A 14847-nucleotide genomic window follows, 5' to 3' on the forward strand; every position below is an offset into this window, starting at 1 on the left:
AAAGGACTAGACTTGAAGCCAGAAGAGACTTTTCTGTAAATAGGAATAAGAAGGGCAAATATCTCAGAGTCAGGATCAGAGGAGATAACACATAAAAAGCTTTGCATACCTTAAAGCAGTGTGTAAAGGCTAGCTGTTGTTATTATCATTGTCATTATTGGAGAAACAAATAAACACAATCTATTGCAAAGAGAAAGATACTTATGAAACTTTGAAGCTTTGAGAATATAGCTTTAAGGAGTTAAGCAGAGATAGAACAGTTGAGCTAGTTCCCATTTGATAGGATTTTATTTGTCTATATCATATGTGAGAAGTAACAGCCAGCAGCCCTAATGGTTTTTAAATACCCTAAATGTCTTCTGCATTTGGGCAGGACTACTTGGTCCATTTGCAAGTGGGTCAGTTTTCTCATATGGGCTATAAGAAGCATACTTGCAAAAGTTGAAATTAGAGAATAGGTATTGACAATGTAGGTAAATTAGTCATTAAAAAGATGCTCTTTACCATTTAGCCAGGTGAAACAGATAAAGAAGATCAAGTAGATTCTGCAACTCACCAAATCCCCCAAATGGTAGGCAAGAAACCCCTACGAGATTTTATTGGGCTAGAAGAATGTGACAAGACGAGCCGGGAAGCCATGCTAAATTTTAGCCTCTTTGTCACCATTGGAGATATGGATGAAGCTTTCAAATCCATCAAGCTCATCAAAAGGTAAGGCTTCTTTTCACTAAAGTTTTGAAAGATAGTATAGATACCTTTTGAGGTCCTGCCATTGAATACTTTCCTTTTCTTTTTAATCGTGTTGAAAATGATTAACTCTTTTGTTACCATTTCTTCGCAGTGTATTTTATGGTTTTGTCACTGTGAAATTCCATTGAGATTAGTAGAATGCCAGGACATGCCTAGTACATTCTGTTGCACAGAAAAGGGGTTTCTATTTAAACACATCTGGTGGTAGGAAACAGATGAACAAAGCTCTTTTGACTTTTCAGTGTTCAGATCATCACAGCTTACTTATTTAATTATTTTGATTTATTTAAAAAGGTTTTGAATATTTTCTAGCTAAATGTCTTACACCAATAATAATTAGATCTCTGGTCTAATATACAAATAAATACCAATATTGATAAATAATAAATAGCAAAACAAAAGTGAAAAGCTAACTAAAATGATAAAACTTGCATTGCACTCCAAAGAGATTCATAAATTTAAGCAGAGGCTCTCTATGAACAACTTTCCGTCAGTACCCAGAAGAATTTGGAGTCTGTTAGCTGGAGCAGTTGGGAAATCTTAATGTCTGAGAGATGAAAGGTCATCATTAATAACAACTAAAGTAGACAAATATGAATGAAATAAAGTCATTTGGAAATGAGACTTAATATCCTCTGCAAGGATAGTTCTGTAGAATATGAAGCACCTTTTGAAATATTACATGAATCATAGTCCTTTTTTCCCCTAATTCCTTTTGTCCCCAACCTGCTTTGCAGGAATAGGGGAACTGGTTTTTCCTGCATTGGCAACACTGACAAGATAGCTTTTCAATGATCTGGGAAAGCAATAAGTGACTTAATGGCATAGTGTTGTCCCACCTTTCAATACTTTATTCATTTAATGTAAACACAGTGATATTAGATTGCTCCTAACCACATGGCTAATTTTTAACTTTAATGCTCATTACAATAGTTCATATACAATAATATTAACAAAAAATGGTATAATGTCTTAAATATTCCATTTTTTCATTGCAACTAATTTTAGTGTGTAATCCTTAATTAAAAAAGAAAAAAACAAGTTTTCTGGACTGTAAGTCCAGCAGAAGTATGACCCGACCTATCAGTGTTTATCCAGGTACTGATGGGAAGATGTCAAAATAATTATATTCTCTGGTGTACTCATTTGTGTGGTAGGAACATAACAGATGATTGGTAAATATTTTTTATTGATATATATTTTTCTAGGGTATCAGTGGGTTAAAATGGTAGATAAATTGTATTTCTTTTTAAATAAAAAATTCTAGTATAGTCTAAAATATGAGATCCTGCTTGTTCATTTCTTTTTTAACAGCAGAACCAAAAAAAAGATCCTATGTTAAGTAGCCTTGAAAGAAATTTCTGCAAGACACGTTTTATTCCAGTTAAAAGGGAAGGTTCATGTAGTAATGGTGGGCATTTCAGAGCCTGTGCCAATTTGGAATAATGGAAGCTCAAATTTTGGAAGTCTTATTCAGTCATAACAGAAATAATACTAGGTGTCACAACCTTCATATATTTAGCAAGTTGGTTTTCTTGATCATTATGTTGACATGTAGTATTAAGGTTTCTTGTACCCACTCAAAAATAAGCTGGTGAATAGACTAAAGCATTTTGGAAAAAGTGATTGCCAACTCATATGATTTTAAATGTATGCATACAAATATAAATAGTTATAAAATATAGCTAGTTGAGATTTTTTTGATATTTCAATTTTGTTTTAAAGCAAAATAGGTTAATTTTCCGCCATAATCTTCAGACATCAAAACATATCAAAGAGGAACTCAACTTTCATATTTTTTGCAGAAACCATGCTTTGAAAACTCATTTGTATAGAAAATGTAGATATCACCCACACATGTTTCCATCCAGCTTTCTAGAACATTATTTTGACCCTTCTATAATGGGCCCACAGAAATGACAAAATAATACAAACTCATTTCTTTCTACCCATATAATTTTATGTAGAAAATTAAACTTTAAGAAGACATTTAAGCATGTTCATCTTTTATTTTAACTTAGAAAAATAATTGGGGCATAATATAAGCCAATGACAAGGTTCTATAAGAAAACCTTAACCATTTGATTGTAAATGTAGCTACACTTAATGTATTTTTCTGACATTTTCTAAGTCCTTCTGGGTGTTCAGCATCCCCAAAGTTGAGGCCTTACCAGGACTGAGGTATGACCTTTGTCAGAATAAATTAATCTAAAAACAAAGATGGAGAATAAAGTGGCTTCATTTTGCATATTTCTTTACTTATATCACAAATTTTGGCTTGCTGCTACACTTGAAAAATGCATTCTTGTGAAATTATGTGACATAGTAAAATTTTATCACTGTACAAAAGTAGGGGTAGGGGCCATATAATCTATTTATATATAATATACATATTATTTATGTGTATCATACATATGTATATAGATATAACCCATAAAATTAATAATCAAAAGCCACTTCACAAGTAGTGAAAATGACCTTCTAAATGTCCATCAATTTCTACCGTATTAAATTATCACATGTATACATAGACAATATCCTGATAGACCTCATAGTCACGCCCTCTGCTGACTTTCAGCATGGTGATTCCACATAATCATTTTCTAGCCCACGACGAAATCGAGCAGTTAAGGTGCGACTGATGACAATAACACGAGGTGCCATACAGTCATCTCTCCTGTGAAGAATATTCCAGATGAGGATGGCAGCTGCTAGGGTAGCCAAAAGACAAGCTCCAATGTTCAGGTAGCAAGACCAGGACAGGTTGGTGTAGGGACCGATTCGGTAAAAAGTCACTAGGCCAATAACCAAAACAAAGCCTGGGGAAAAAAAAGAATTTCCATAAAATATTATTACAAAATTTGGAAAAATTAAAATTCCTGGTTTGGCATATAAATAAAAATGTAAGTTCTCTAATTTTGTTGCCCAAACTTTTATCCTTTTATAATTAATTATGTTGGCATGGCTAGCCCCATAATCTATATTTCCACCTTTACTTCACATTACTCCTTTTACATTCCAGCCAAATGGGCTTCTACTGTTCCTTAAACTTAACATCCCATCTCTTGTGCCTCTTTGCTTTTACATAAGCCATTCTCCAATCAATTTCATGGAAGTCTCTAAAGTATTCTAAAGTTTTCAAAATGCTTTACTTCTCATTTGATCCTCACAGCAACCCTATGAAGTAGGTACCATGGGTATTATTATCTTCATTTTACCAGTGAGGAAACTGATGATAAGGTTAAGTGATTTACCCATGATTACACAGCTAGGAAATATCAGAGGCACAATTCAAACCCAAGTCTTCCTGACTTCAAGTATAGAACTCTCTCCAATAAATGTCACTGCCTCTCAGTTGTTAAGCATTTCTTGTGTGTTAGGAAGGCACCATGCTAGGCTCCAGGGATATAAAGGCAAAAATGAAGCATTCCTTGCCTTCAGAGAACTTCCTTTATTCTAAGGGGATGCAACTTTTACACAGCTAAGTAGGTGCACGATATGTAAATGTTTTGTCTCTACTCCTAGGTAGTCTTTTTTTGTTTTTGCTTTTTTTGGCGAGGCAATCAGGGTTAAGTGACTTGCCCAGGTTCACACAGCTAGTAAATGTCAAGTGTCTGAGGTCAAATTTGAACTCAGGTCTTCCTGACTCCAAGGCAGGAATTGCCACCTAGCTGCCCCTTACCCCTCAGTAATCTTCATTTTCCTCCAGACTCTAGCTTGGGCAGGGAGTTCTCTCAGTTGTGAGGGTTCTCTCTCTCTCTCTCTCTCTCCCCCTCTCTGTCTCTCTGTGTCTCTCTCTCTCTCTCTCTTCCTCTGTCTCTCTCTTCAGATCACCTGGTATTTAGCTGGTTGCTTATCAGTGTACTTACAGCCCACCTTTCCAGCCTTCTTTCACATTTCTCCCCTTCTGCATTTCAGCCAAACAGGCTTGTAGCTGTTTCAGCTGTTAAACTTAACATATCATCTCTTACTTTTCTCTGCCGTTACAAAAGCCATTTCACCCAATAGGATGCAGGCTATTTTAACATAAGAACTATTTATTTTTGTATTTGTATCTCCACTCAACACCTTACACAGTACTTTGCACAGAGTAGGTTCTTAATAGTTCCTTGTTGAATTTTATTGACGTTTTGTGCAGCCTTGTATTAGATAGATCTTGAACCTGCAAATCTGTCTTGATTTAAAAGGGTTTCTGGAAAGATGGGTTTGAGGGCATATCTTTGAAAGGGAATGGCTAGATACACACACACACACACACACACACACACACACACATACACTATGTAAATCATATTAAACTGATACTGTTAATGAAACTTCTTAAATGGAGTTGAATTGAGACATTTTTACACATCCCATTTAGAGGACTGGGGGTGAGAGGAATGTGCTACAGGCATTCCAGTTTTCTGGTTTTGGGTGACTATTTCCGCTCTCTCACATAAATAAAAACATGCCATTCAAGTACCTCCCCTGTCTTCTGTCCCTTCCCATTCTTCCTTTTCCCTTCTTCCTTTTCCTAAAGATGCTAAGGAGTTGGTGGTTTCCCTTCCTCTAGCCTTTTCCCCCTTTCTTTTTCTTCTCCCTTCCACCCCCTCACTCTGGTTTCTGTGTTCCTGTTCTAGAGCCTTCCAACTATAAAAATGAACTTTCTCTGGCCTAGGAGGGGAATAATAAGGATGCTTAAGTCCACAGTGAATAGAAATATATACTGAATGATAAGGATAACCAAACATACTTTTTAAAAGAGCCATATTCCTCTCCATAGGAAGACCACAGACTGCATCGATAGCAAGTGTTAAGGTTGGATTTGAACCAAGGTACTTTGTACTTTCCACTTCAATAATAATGATACTAATAATAGTTGACATTTATGCAGTGCTTTTCCACTCTTAATTGTTAGGAAGTTTTTCCTTCTTTTAAAGGTACATATGCATCTGTCAAACTTCCATCTATTGGTGCCAATTCTACCATGAGGCCAAGTAAAGTAAACCTAATCCCACATCTGCATAAAAGACCTGCAGATAGAAGACAAGTATCATGTCCCCACCTCATCCCCAAATGGGGGAAATAGCTTTCTCTAGGCTAAAAATTGCTAGTTCCTTCACAAATTCTCATTTGAAATATGTTTAACATGATTATACATGTATAACATATATCAGATTGCTTGCTGTCTTGGGGACAGGGGAGGAAACGGAAAGAGGAAGAAAAATTCGGAACTCAAAATCTTACAAAAAGTGAACATTGAAAATATCTTTACATGTAATTGGAAAAAAAATAAAATATTATTAAGTGGGAAAAAGAAACAAATCCTCATATGGCATGATGTTCAGTACCCACCATCCTGGTCATATTTCTCTACATATTCCCCAGCTTATAAATGTCCTTCCTAAACTTCAGCAGCTAGAACTGAAGGCAGTATTCCAGATGTTCTCTGACCAAGAACATCTGGAATATTGCCCTCTCTTTTTGTATGCTACAATTATTTTAATTTATTCTAAAACTACATTAAATTTGTGACTGCCATATTGAACTGTGGACTCCTGTTATTGAAACTGATAGGTTTCCCATGAACTATTCCCCCTATCAGTAGCAGATGGTAAACTAACAATCATATCCTTAAGTTCCTTTGGTACTTTGGAATGTAAGTTTGTCTAGGCCTAGTGACTTGACTTAAGAGCAACTAAGTGTTTTCTCTTAGTATATTTTCACTTCTCTTCACTTTTAATTCCCCGTTAAACATTTTTATACATCCTATACTGAAGAGCATTCCTTAAGAAGAAAAATAAGGGTTGAGTAGTTCTGCTTTCCCTTCATTGTACATTATTGTCATCTCACCCCCTCCAAAGAGTAGTCTTATATATTCTTTGGTCTTCTTATTGCCCCAGCATGGCTTTCTTTTTTTTTAAGCACTTTTGGTTATCCTTAGTATTCAGCACATACTTCTGCTCATTCTCCACTTGAGCATTTTTTATATTATTTTTAGAGGGCCATACTATTCATGGATCCATCCTCAATATTTCTCTTGTTATTGCCCTTCAATCTTCAAATTAGTCTTTTAACAATTTGAGACACTTGCTGAGTTCTCTAGCCACATCAGTATTCTTATATACCTTTTTCTTTTCTTCCTCATTAGAATACTTTTTGTTCATCATCAGCTGGTGGTGCAATGAGTAGAATGCTGGACCTGGAGTCATGAAGACTTGAGTTCAAATCTGGTCTTTAGATACTTACTAGCTGTGTGACCTGTGCAACTCACTTAACCCTGTTTGCCTCAGTTTCCTCAGCTGTAGAATGAGAATAACAATAGCATCTTCTGAGGTTGTTATGAGATTCAAATGAGAAGATATTTGCAAAAAATGCATCCTAGCACAATGCCTGGCATGTAGTGTATCCCATATAAATGCTTATTCTGTCTTCCCTTCTCCTCATAATCAAAATTGTGTTTTCTAGAGCATCCCGTCCTCCATGAGCCAGCTTCTCCAATAGAATTTTAGGTCATGGGATCCTTTCTCTGAATCTTTTGAAATCTATTCTTTTTAAAAAATATTTTATTGATACTCCTTTTTTCTCAGTAACTGCCCCAATTCTGGACCTCATAGAGGCCTCCCTCGTAACAAGAAAGTACAGTAAGTGAAACAAATAAACACATTGGCCACAGCTAACAATATATGACTCATCCCACACCTCTGGTGGACCACTGACTGAGGAGTGAGAAGACCTGAATTCAAATCCCACTACTTGTGTGACCTTGGGCAAGACATTTAATCTCTCTGAGCCTCATTTTCCTCAACTGTAAAATGGAGAGGTTGTACTAGATGAGGTCTGAGGTGCATTCTGGTCCTAACTATATCATCCTATGGTCCTCTATCCTTTCCCAAGGGGTAGGTACAGTTCTGCCTCACTTAAATCCAATTCACCTGCAAGTCAAGACATCACCCTCCTGATATAATTGGTCCTCTTTGAGAGTGAAGGACAAACAAGTGATAGATGTGGCTCACCATCAGGCCTATGAAGCCATGACTGGTCATTACATTGATCAGAGTTTCAAATCCACTCCTCTAAACTTTAGGCTATATCTTAGAATGTGCCTGGCTATCCTTCTTTTATTGTCTCCTGTGTGCCAAGCACTGACTTAGGTGCTGGAGAAACAAAAACAAAAACAAAAAAACAGTACCTATGTCCACCAGGACTACTACTTCCTGAGGCAATCCATTCTCCTTTTCCACAACTCTTAATTGCTCGGAAGTTTTTCCTTATGTTCTATTGGAATTCTAATGTTAGTCATTGCAAGCAGCTCTGAATGATTTCTTTCTATAGTCCAACCAAAAACAAATTGAGACCCAGAAATTTAGTGAATCAAATAAAAGAAACAATTTTTCCCATTAAGTTCATATTAATATATTTGCTAGTTTTCTTGAATTTGCAATATGAACATGGAAGTATTAAGATACTTTTTTTCTTTTGTCAGATCTTGGGTTTTTTAGAGCATTAAATTACAAATGACTCCTCAGAATGTAGCGTACTCGTCAGATAAGGTAACTTTGGACAATAATCAGAAAATGACTATAGATTAAGTCCACTAAGGGAAAGTGTGACTTCCTTAAAAACACCCAGCCACATCCTGGCATCTTCACTCTTATAGGGCCTTCCTGGAAATATGAATCAGTCACCTGGCCACCTCTCTCACTTCTCACCTGGACAGAGAACTGCACAAAGCTGCTGCCTTCAACAGATAATGATGACTCATTTCTGTGTCACTTCCTGATAGTGTTGTCTCAGATTCTTACATACATATGCCAGGGAGAGCTTGTAAGAGTTAGTGAATAGTGTAGCCTTTTCTATGTGAAAAGCTTATGGGCATTTCCTTTTCATGCGAGTGAATTTATTCTTTCTGTAAGATTTTACTTATTGATTAAAGTAGATACAACTTTGGAGTTTCTTTGTACTGATGATGAGTACTCTCTACTAATAGTTCATTGTTACTTCCTTTTTTATTAATAGTACAAGTACAAATGCCACATTATTGTGGTTCATAGCATGCAGATGCTTTAAATAGATTTCCCCAAAAAATTTTAATCGATAACTTTAGTCTGGCTGAATGTGTCAACTTTTTAACTACCATACCCTATGGGAGTGAATAAATAGATATACATGGTGACCTAACTATAGTCAAGCAATAGTCCCAAATAGAGGGTGAAACATGGAATTTGTTTATTTGAATTTCCATTAAAAATCATCCTATGACACTTTATTTTTCTTAATAGAAACAGATCTGTTTTTTCTCCTGCTTATAAAACATACTTTCTATCCATTATAGAAATTTATGATTAATAGGTTATATGAATGAAATCAGATGAATAAAGAAAGGGTATGGAGATAAGAATCTTTGTAAAAAAAAAAAAACAATGTTAATTTGACAGTTGTTAGCATTGAATTATAAAAACTTGAATCTAGCCCTATCCTAGGTTGAAATTTTCACGGAAAAATTAAGATAAGTTTGTAGGAAAGAAATACAAAAAAAAAATTTGAAATGCACTGATTTCAGATTCTTCAATAAACTTATTTTTGCTGAGTTCCTACTTTTAGTTTCATACTTTGCTTGGGCTTTTTTGTAGAAACAGAGAAACAGTTTCAAGAGAGTAGTGACTCTACCGCTGATAGCTAACAAGGGTAAGGAAATGAAGACAAGAAGCATAGAAATTTGCATAGTGTTATGAAGTTTATAAAATACTTTACAATTACACTGTTGGACTGGCAGTGTCAGTATTATTATTCCCATTTTACAAAATAGAAATCTGAAGCTCAATGTTCAGTGACTTGCCCCGGTTATAGAGCTAGCATGTCATCGCCGAAAGTTGAACCCAACTCCTCTTAGGTCAAATATGGCATTCTTTCCACTCTACTACATTGGAAGGACAGAAAAAAAGGAGTGAGAGGGAGCAGCATGGTTAAGTAGGGTGTTATTTTGTTTTCAGAAGAGGGAGATTTGTGTGTATTTGAAAGCACAGGGGAAAGAAGTAAGACAGAAGAAGATGCTAATGGGGAGAGGGTACCGTTGATAGGGCAGGATCCTGAAGGAGGGGGCCAGGACTGAGGCTTGAGAGGACAGATGGAGGATTTCATCTTAGTATCTGAGAAAGGAGGAAAGATGGCATTGGACTTGGGTTTTCACTGGTATGGGAAACTTCCAGGTAAGGAAACTCCCTCTGCTGATGTCAGTCAGCCCGTTGCCTGCACCTAATAGTCTTGGATGGTTGCCTAGAGCAGAGGTGTCAAACTGTGCCCATGACACTCCAAGAGGGCAGCCAGAACCAGATTAAAATGTAATTGGGAAATGTTTAACAAAATAAATAAAAATAAAATACAACATAGATAAAGTTAACTTGTGGCTTCCTATGTCAATATGTAGGCATCATATTGATCCATGTCTGTTTGAGTTTGACCTCACTGGCCTAGAGCACTGAATGATAAGTGATTTATTGAAGGTCACTTAGCTAGATGTCAAAGGTGGGATTTGAACCCAGGTCTTGCAGGTTTCAATGCCACTTCTCCATTACACCAAGCTTCCTCTCCATGAGATCAGAATCTCAGATTTTTGAGAATAAGACAGACTATTTTGTTGCTACTTTAAACATTATAATCTAATTGTTAGTGTGTGGCATTTTCTATATTTAGCCATGTCATTTGAAACAGGCACAATTTGCTTCCACTTCACAGAAAACAATCATCTTTCACTTACCGTGTGAAGAAAATAGATGATATGTGGATGCTTTGATTAGAGGAACACACAGTTTATTCTAGAACATACTTTAAACCCACAGGTTATCTGTGGATAGCTGTATATATTCTAAACAGATAAAAAAAGTGATAAGATTGTGGATTAAATATATATATATATATATATACACATATGTAGTATCTAACAAATTTGAGTTTTTATAAATCAAGTTTCTGCTCTCCTGTATAATCTTCCTCAAAAAATAATTATTGAAAAATATTTTTAAAAATCGATATACAAATGATACAGTGATAGCCACTAATTATATCCTACCTCAGTGCTACAAGGATCTGTGATTTCATATCTCTTTGGATGTTTTCTCTTCTTATGCACAGAGCTAGGGTTAGACAATCTGTACTTTGCCCCAGGGCACCAAAATCGAGAGGGTATAAACAGTGTAAAGTAGTGAGTTTGAAAAATGTGCAATTTTAGAATATTTACATTTGCATTTTGAAAGAACTTTCAGTTCTTCAGCTGCAGAGAAACTAGTTAGCAAAAATAATGAGTTAAAATAGGAAGCTCCCAGATGGCTGCTTCATTCCCTGTACCCTCTCCCATCGAACTGGTTGCACGCTAGAAAAACTCCTTTCTGTCCTCACCCCAGCCTGCTCCTCCCTATCTGCAGCCTCTTAATAGCTTGGTCTTCTTTCTCCTTCCACTATGGGGCTGTATAAGGTTTTCCTGACCTGTTTATGTGAGGATGCATGTGGTGCTACTCACCCAAGTAGCTATTTCATGCTATGAGATGCCAAAATGGCTAATTAAGAGTTCTGTCTATGTAGATCATTATCCCTCTACATTCTTAGCACAAAGTCTTCATGAATTGCTCTAGTCAAAAAAGGTAGTGACTGGTGGTCAATCCTTTGATGATAAACTTGTGCAAACTTAGTTATACTCGTCCTTTGATAAGACACATTTTTCATCCTTGGTACCCATATTGAGGTCTTCACTAAAGTCCTTTTCCCAAATCTCTTTGCAGCAGTGAAAGGACTTTGGTTTTTTGAAGGCAATCTGAGTGAAGGACAAGCTTTAGTAGTTTGTTTATGTATTTAGTAGCTGTTTATGTATTACATATTGTGAATGTTAAATCATAATTGTAGCTATCTTTACCAGTCTGGAAGCAAGGTATGTATCTTTTTGTTTTGAATTACACATGGAACATGCTCAAAACCTGTAGGTTATCTATAGATAGCTGAATAAATTTTTAAAATACAGATAAAAAAGTGATAGGATTGTGGACCAAATACATATGTTGGGTCTGACAAATGTCAGGTTTATATATATATATATATATATATATAAAGTTTCTACTCTCCTGAATCATCTCGCTCAAAAAATACTTAATGACAGACAGCTAGGTGGCACAGTGGGTAGAGCACTGGCCCTAGAGTCAGGAGGACCCGAGTTCAAATCTGGTCTCAGACCAGACACTTGACACTTACTAGCTTTGTGACCCTGGCCAAGTCGCTTAACCCCAATTGCCTTGCCAAAAAAAAAAAAACCTAATGAAAAATCTATTAAAAAAAAGAAAAAAATCTACGTATAGATGACAGTGTAAGCTCAATTCAGAGCTTCATAAGCTCTTTCTCTCTCTATCTTAAATTCAGTGATTTTGCCTTATACTTCTTTGTCCATTATTCTCCACAGTGTTTAGCACAGAGTTGGGCCAATAGTGAAAACTCTATAAATTCCTGTTAAACTGAAAATGAGAAGACAAAATTTTGCCACTTAGGGCCTTATAACCTTAAAGTCTTCTCAGAGGAAGGTACTATCAAAGTACTAAGAGAAGAAAATAAATATGGATACCCTTTTCTTTTGGTTATTATGTGTATACTTCATTTTGAAGGATGCTCTATTGTTATGTCTATTCTGTCTGTTAGACATACCCAGGCAAAGCACAATTAAATACTGCCATATGTTTCTACCCCAATAATAGTCAATTCATGACCACTTAGCCACTGCTCTCTCCCCGCCCTCCAACACACACACACACACGTGTTCCATTGCAGTTGACAGTCCTGTTCTTCCAGTAGGTTGCAAAGGTGAATTCTTTGATGGGAGACTTGCTACTCAGAAGCCTCTGCTCTGCCTTCTTCCTTATATTCCCATCTTCAGGAGGAAGGTGTGAGAGGCGACATTTTACCTTTGGTGACCCTGTCTACTCTCCTGGCTTGTTATGGTGTTTCTCCTGTTACAATGTTAGGATGGGGAAGAGGGTTTGAGAGCTAGCAGGAGAATAGAAGACAAAAGGAATGAGAGCAGAACAAAGTATGAGGAGAAAGGGAAAAGGAAGAAAAGGAGCCATCAGTGAGTGACAGATGATAAGAGTACAGTTGATGGGAGGAAGGAAGAGCATGAACCATGAGGTTTTCCCACCGTTCTCTTCTTAAGGGAATAAGAATTCACTGACTTTGTTGTGCCGTCTTTTACCACTGCCGGGTCACTGCTTTCCTCAAAGGGTACTGTAGCGTGCACTGAAAGGGGCTTAGTCTCTCTTGGCGGTTGGATCAGTCGTGCTGAACAAATTGCTGTGGCCAAGTTACATGACTGGGTACCAATGAGTACAGGCCTATTGTGTGGGTCATTTGGTTCTTTAGAAAAATGTATGTAAAAAACTTTAAAAACTTTGGTTTTAAACATTATATTTACACACACACACAAATACATCCTAGTTTTCTTTAGAATGAAGAAGAAAAAGTCTCCTTGATCATTTGAATTAATACTTAATGCTTATGTCATTTAAAATGCGTCTTAGTATATGTGACTATTAAGATATATAGTATTTTATATTTAGTATATATAGCATTTTAAATTTAGCATTGTATTTTATGGTATTTTAAATTTAGCATTGTAAGGTATCTAAAATGTAATAAGTCAGCATCTTCCAGACTTTGCTCATTTGTAATCCTTTAGAGCAGTGGTTCTTAATTGAGATCTGTCAACTTGCTTTTATTAATATTTTGATAACTATATTTCAGTACAGTTTCCTTTGTAATCCTGTGTATTTTAGGTTAGGCATTTAAAAACATTATTCTGAGAAGGGTATGTCCAAAGATTTCACCAAATTGCCAAAAGGGTTTATAACACACACAAAAATTAGGAACTGACTTAACAGCCATCTGAAAGTAGAATTGGCTGCCCCACAACAATAGTAATAATAATAATAATAGCTAACTTTTATAGAGCACCTACTCTGTGCCAAGCACTGTGCTAAGCACTTTACACATATTGTCCCATCTGATATGACCCCCATTTTACAGTTGAGGGAACCTGAGGCAAACGGAGGTTAAATGACTTGCCCAAAGTCACATGGCTAGTAGTGTCTGAAGCCAGATTTGAACTCAGGACTTCCCAACTCAGCATTCTATCCACTCCATCACTTAGCTGCCTCAGAAGCTAATAGATTCCCTCACAAGAAATCTTCGAGCAAAGGCTAGCTCACTTGTCAGATATATTATAGAGCAGACTGTTGGTCAGGGATGAGTTGGACTAGAATCAGGGGTGGAGAACCTGTGGCCCTTTAAGTCCTCAAGTGCTGCCCTTTGACTGAATCCAAACTTCACAGAACAAAGCCGCTTAATAAAAGGATTTGTTCTGTAAAACTTGGACTCAGTTAAAAGGCCATACCCGAGGACCTAGAAGACCACATGTTCTGCATCCCTAGACTAAAAGACCTTTGAGGTCCCTTCCAGTGCTTAAGATTCAATGATTCTATGACATATACAACAGGAGCTCAGATAAAAGGGGTGAATGTGGGCTGGACTAAGCAGGGAAGATTTTACGTAGATAGGTCTCAAATTGGGTCTTGAAAATTGTGTAAGTTTTAATCAGATGGAGAGGGGCAGGGAGACCTAACAGGCAAGGCAAACGGCATGAACAAAAACAAGGAGATGGAATGATGGTGACATAGAGGAGTAGGGAGAGATACAATGAAGAGAACTGCTTGGCTGGAATGGAGACTGCATATTGGGAAATTGTGAAAAATAAAGCTCTGCACATACATTAGCACAAGATCACAGATAGTCCAAAAATCCAGGCAGAGAAGTTTGGACTTGAAGCAGGAAAGTGAGCTGCTGGGGTGGCAGGAAATTAACAGAATGTTATTATCATTAAATAATGGTACAGATCTTTCCGTATGATTAAGCAAATGGGGAAATATTTGTATTAGTCAAAATCTGGTGTGAAATCTTTTGGTAGACCGTGTAAGAGCAGTATGCCTGATTCTAAACCCATCGACCATACATTCCTGATCTCTTATTTGCTCTTGGAGTCTAGTATAAATAAAATTGTAGTCATTTGAGTATATGCACTGTTACATA

General features: G+C 36.6%; 2 protein-coding genes across 4 annotated transcripts in view; one reads left to right on the forward strand and one right to left on the reverse strand.

Annotated features, from left to right (window-relative positions):
• The window catches only part of IFT140 (intraflagellar transport 140), a 176913-nt gene that overhangs the window by 94609 nt on the left and 67457 nt on the right, over positions 1-14847 (forward strand). For both annotated transcript variants that reach the window (XM_027862737.1, XM_027862738.1), the window contains one exon: positions 512-711. In XM_027862737.1, coding sequence (XP_027718538.1) covers positions 512-711 — 200 coding nt within the window. The remainder of the gene's footprint in view (positions 1-511; positions 712-14847) is intronic.
• Positions 1579-14847, reverse strand: part of TMEM204 (transmembrane protein 204) — a 54073-nt gene continuing 40804 nt past the window's right edge. For both annotated transcript variants that reach the window (XM_027862741.1, XM_027862740.1), the window contains one exon: positions 1579-3569. In XM_027862741.1, the coding sequence (XP_027718542.1) occupies positions 3325-3569 (245 nt within the window). In that variant the 3' untranslated portion in view covers positions 1579-3324. The remainder of the gene's footprint in view (positions 3570-14847) is intronic.

The sequence above is a fragment of the Vombatus ursinus genome, unplaced genomic scaffold (assembly GCF_900497805.2).
Source record: "Vombatus ursinus unplaced genomic scaffold, bare-nosed wombat genome assembly UNPS02014770.1, whole genome shotgun sequence".
Taxonomy (NCBI): domain Eukaryota; kingdom Metazoa; phylum Chordata; class Mammalia; order Diprotodontia; family Vombatidae; genus Vombatus; species Vombatus ursinus.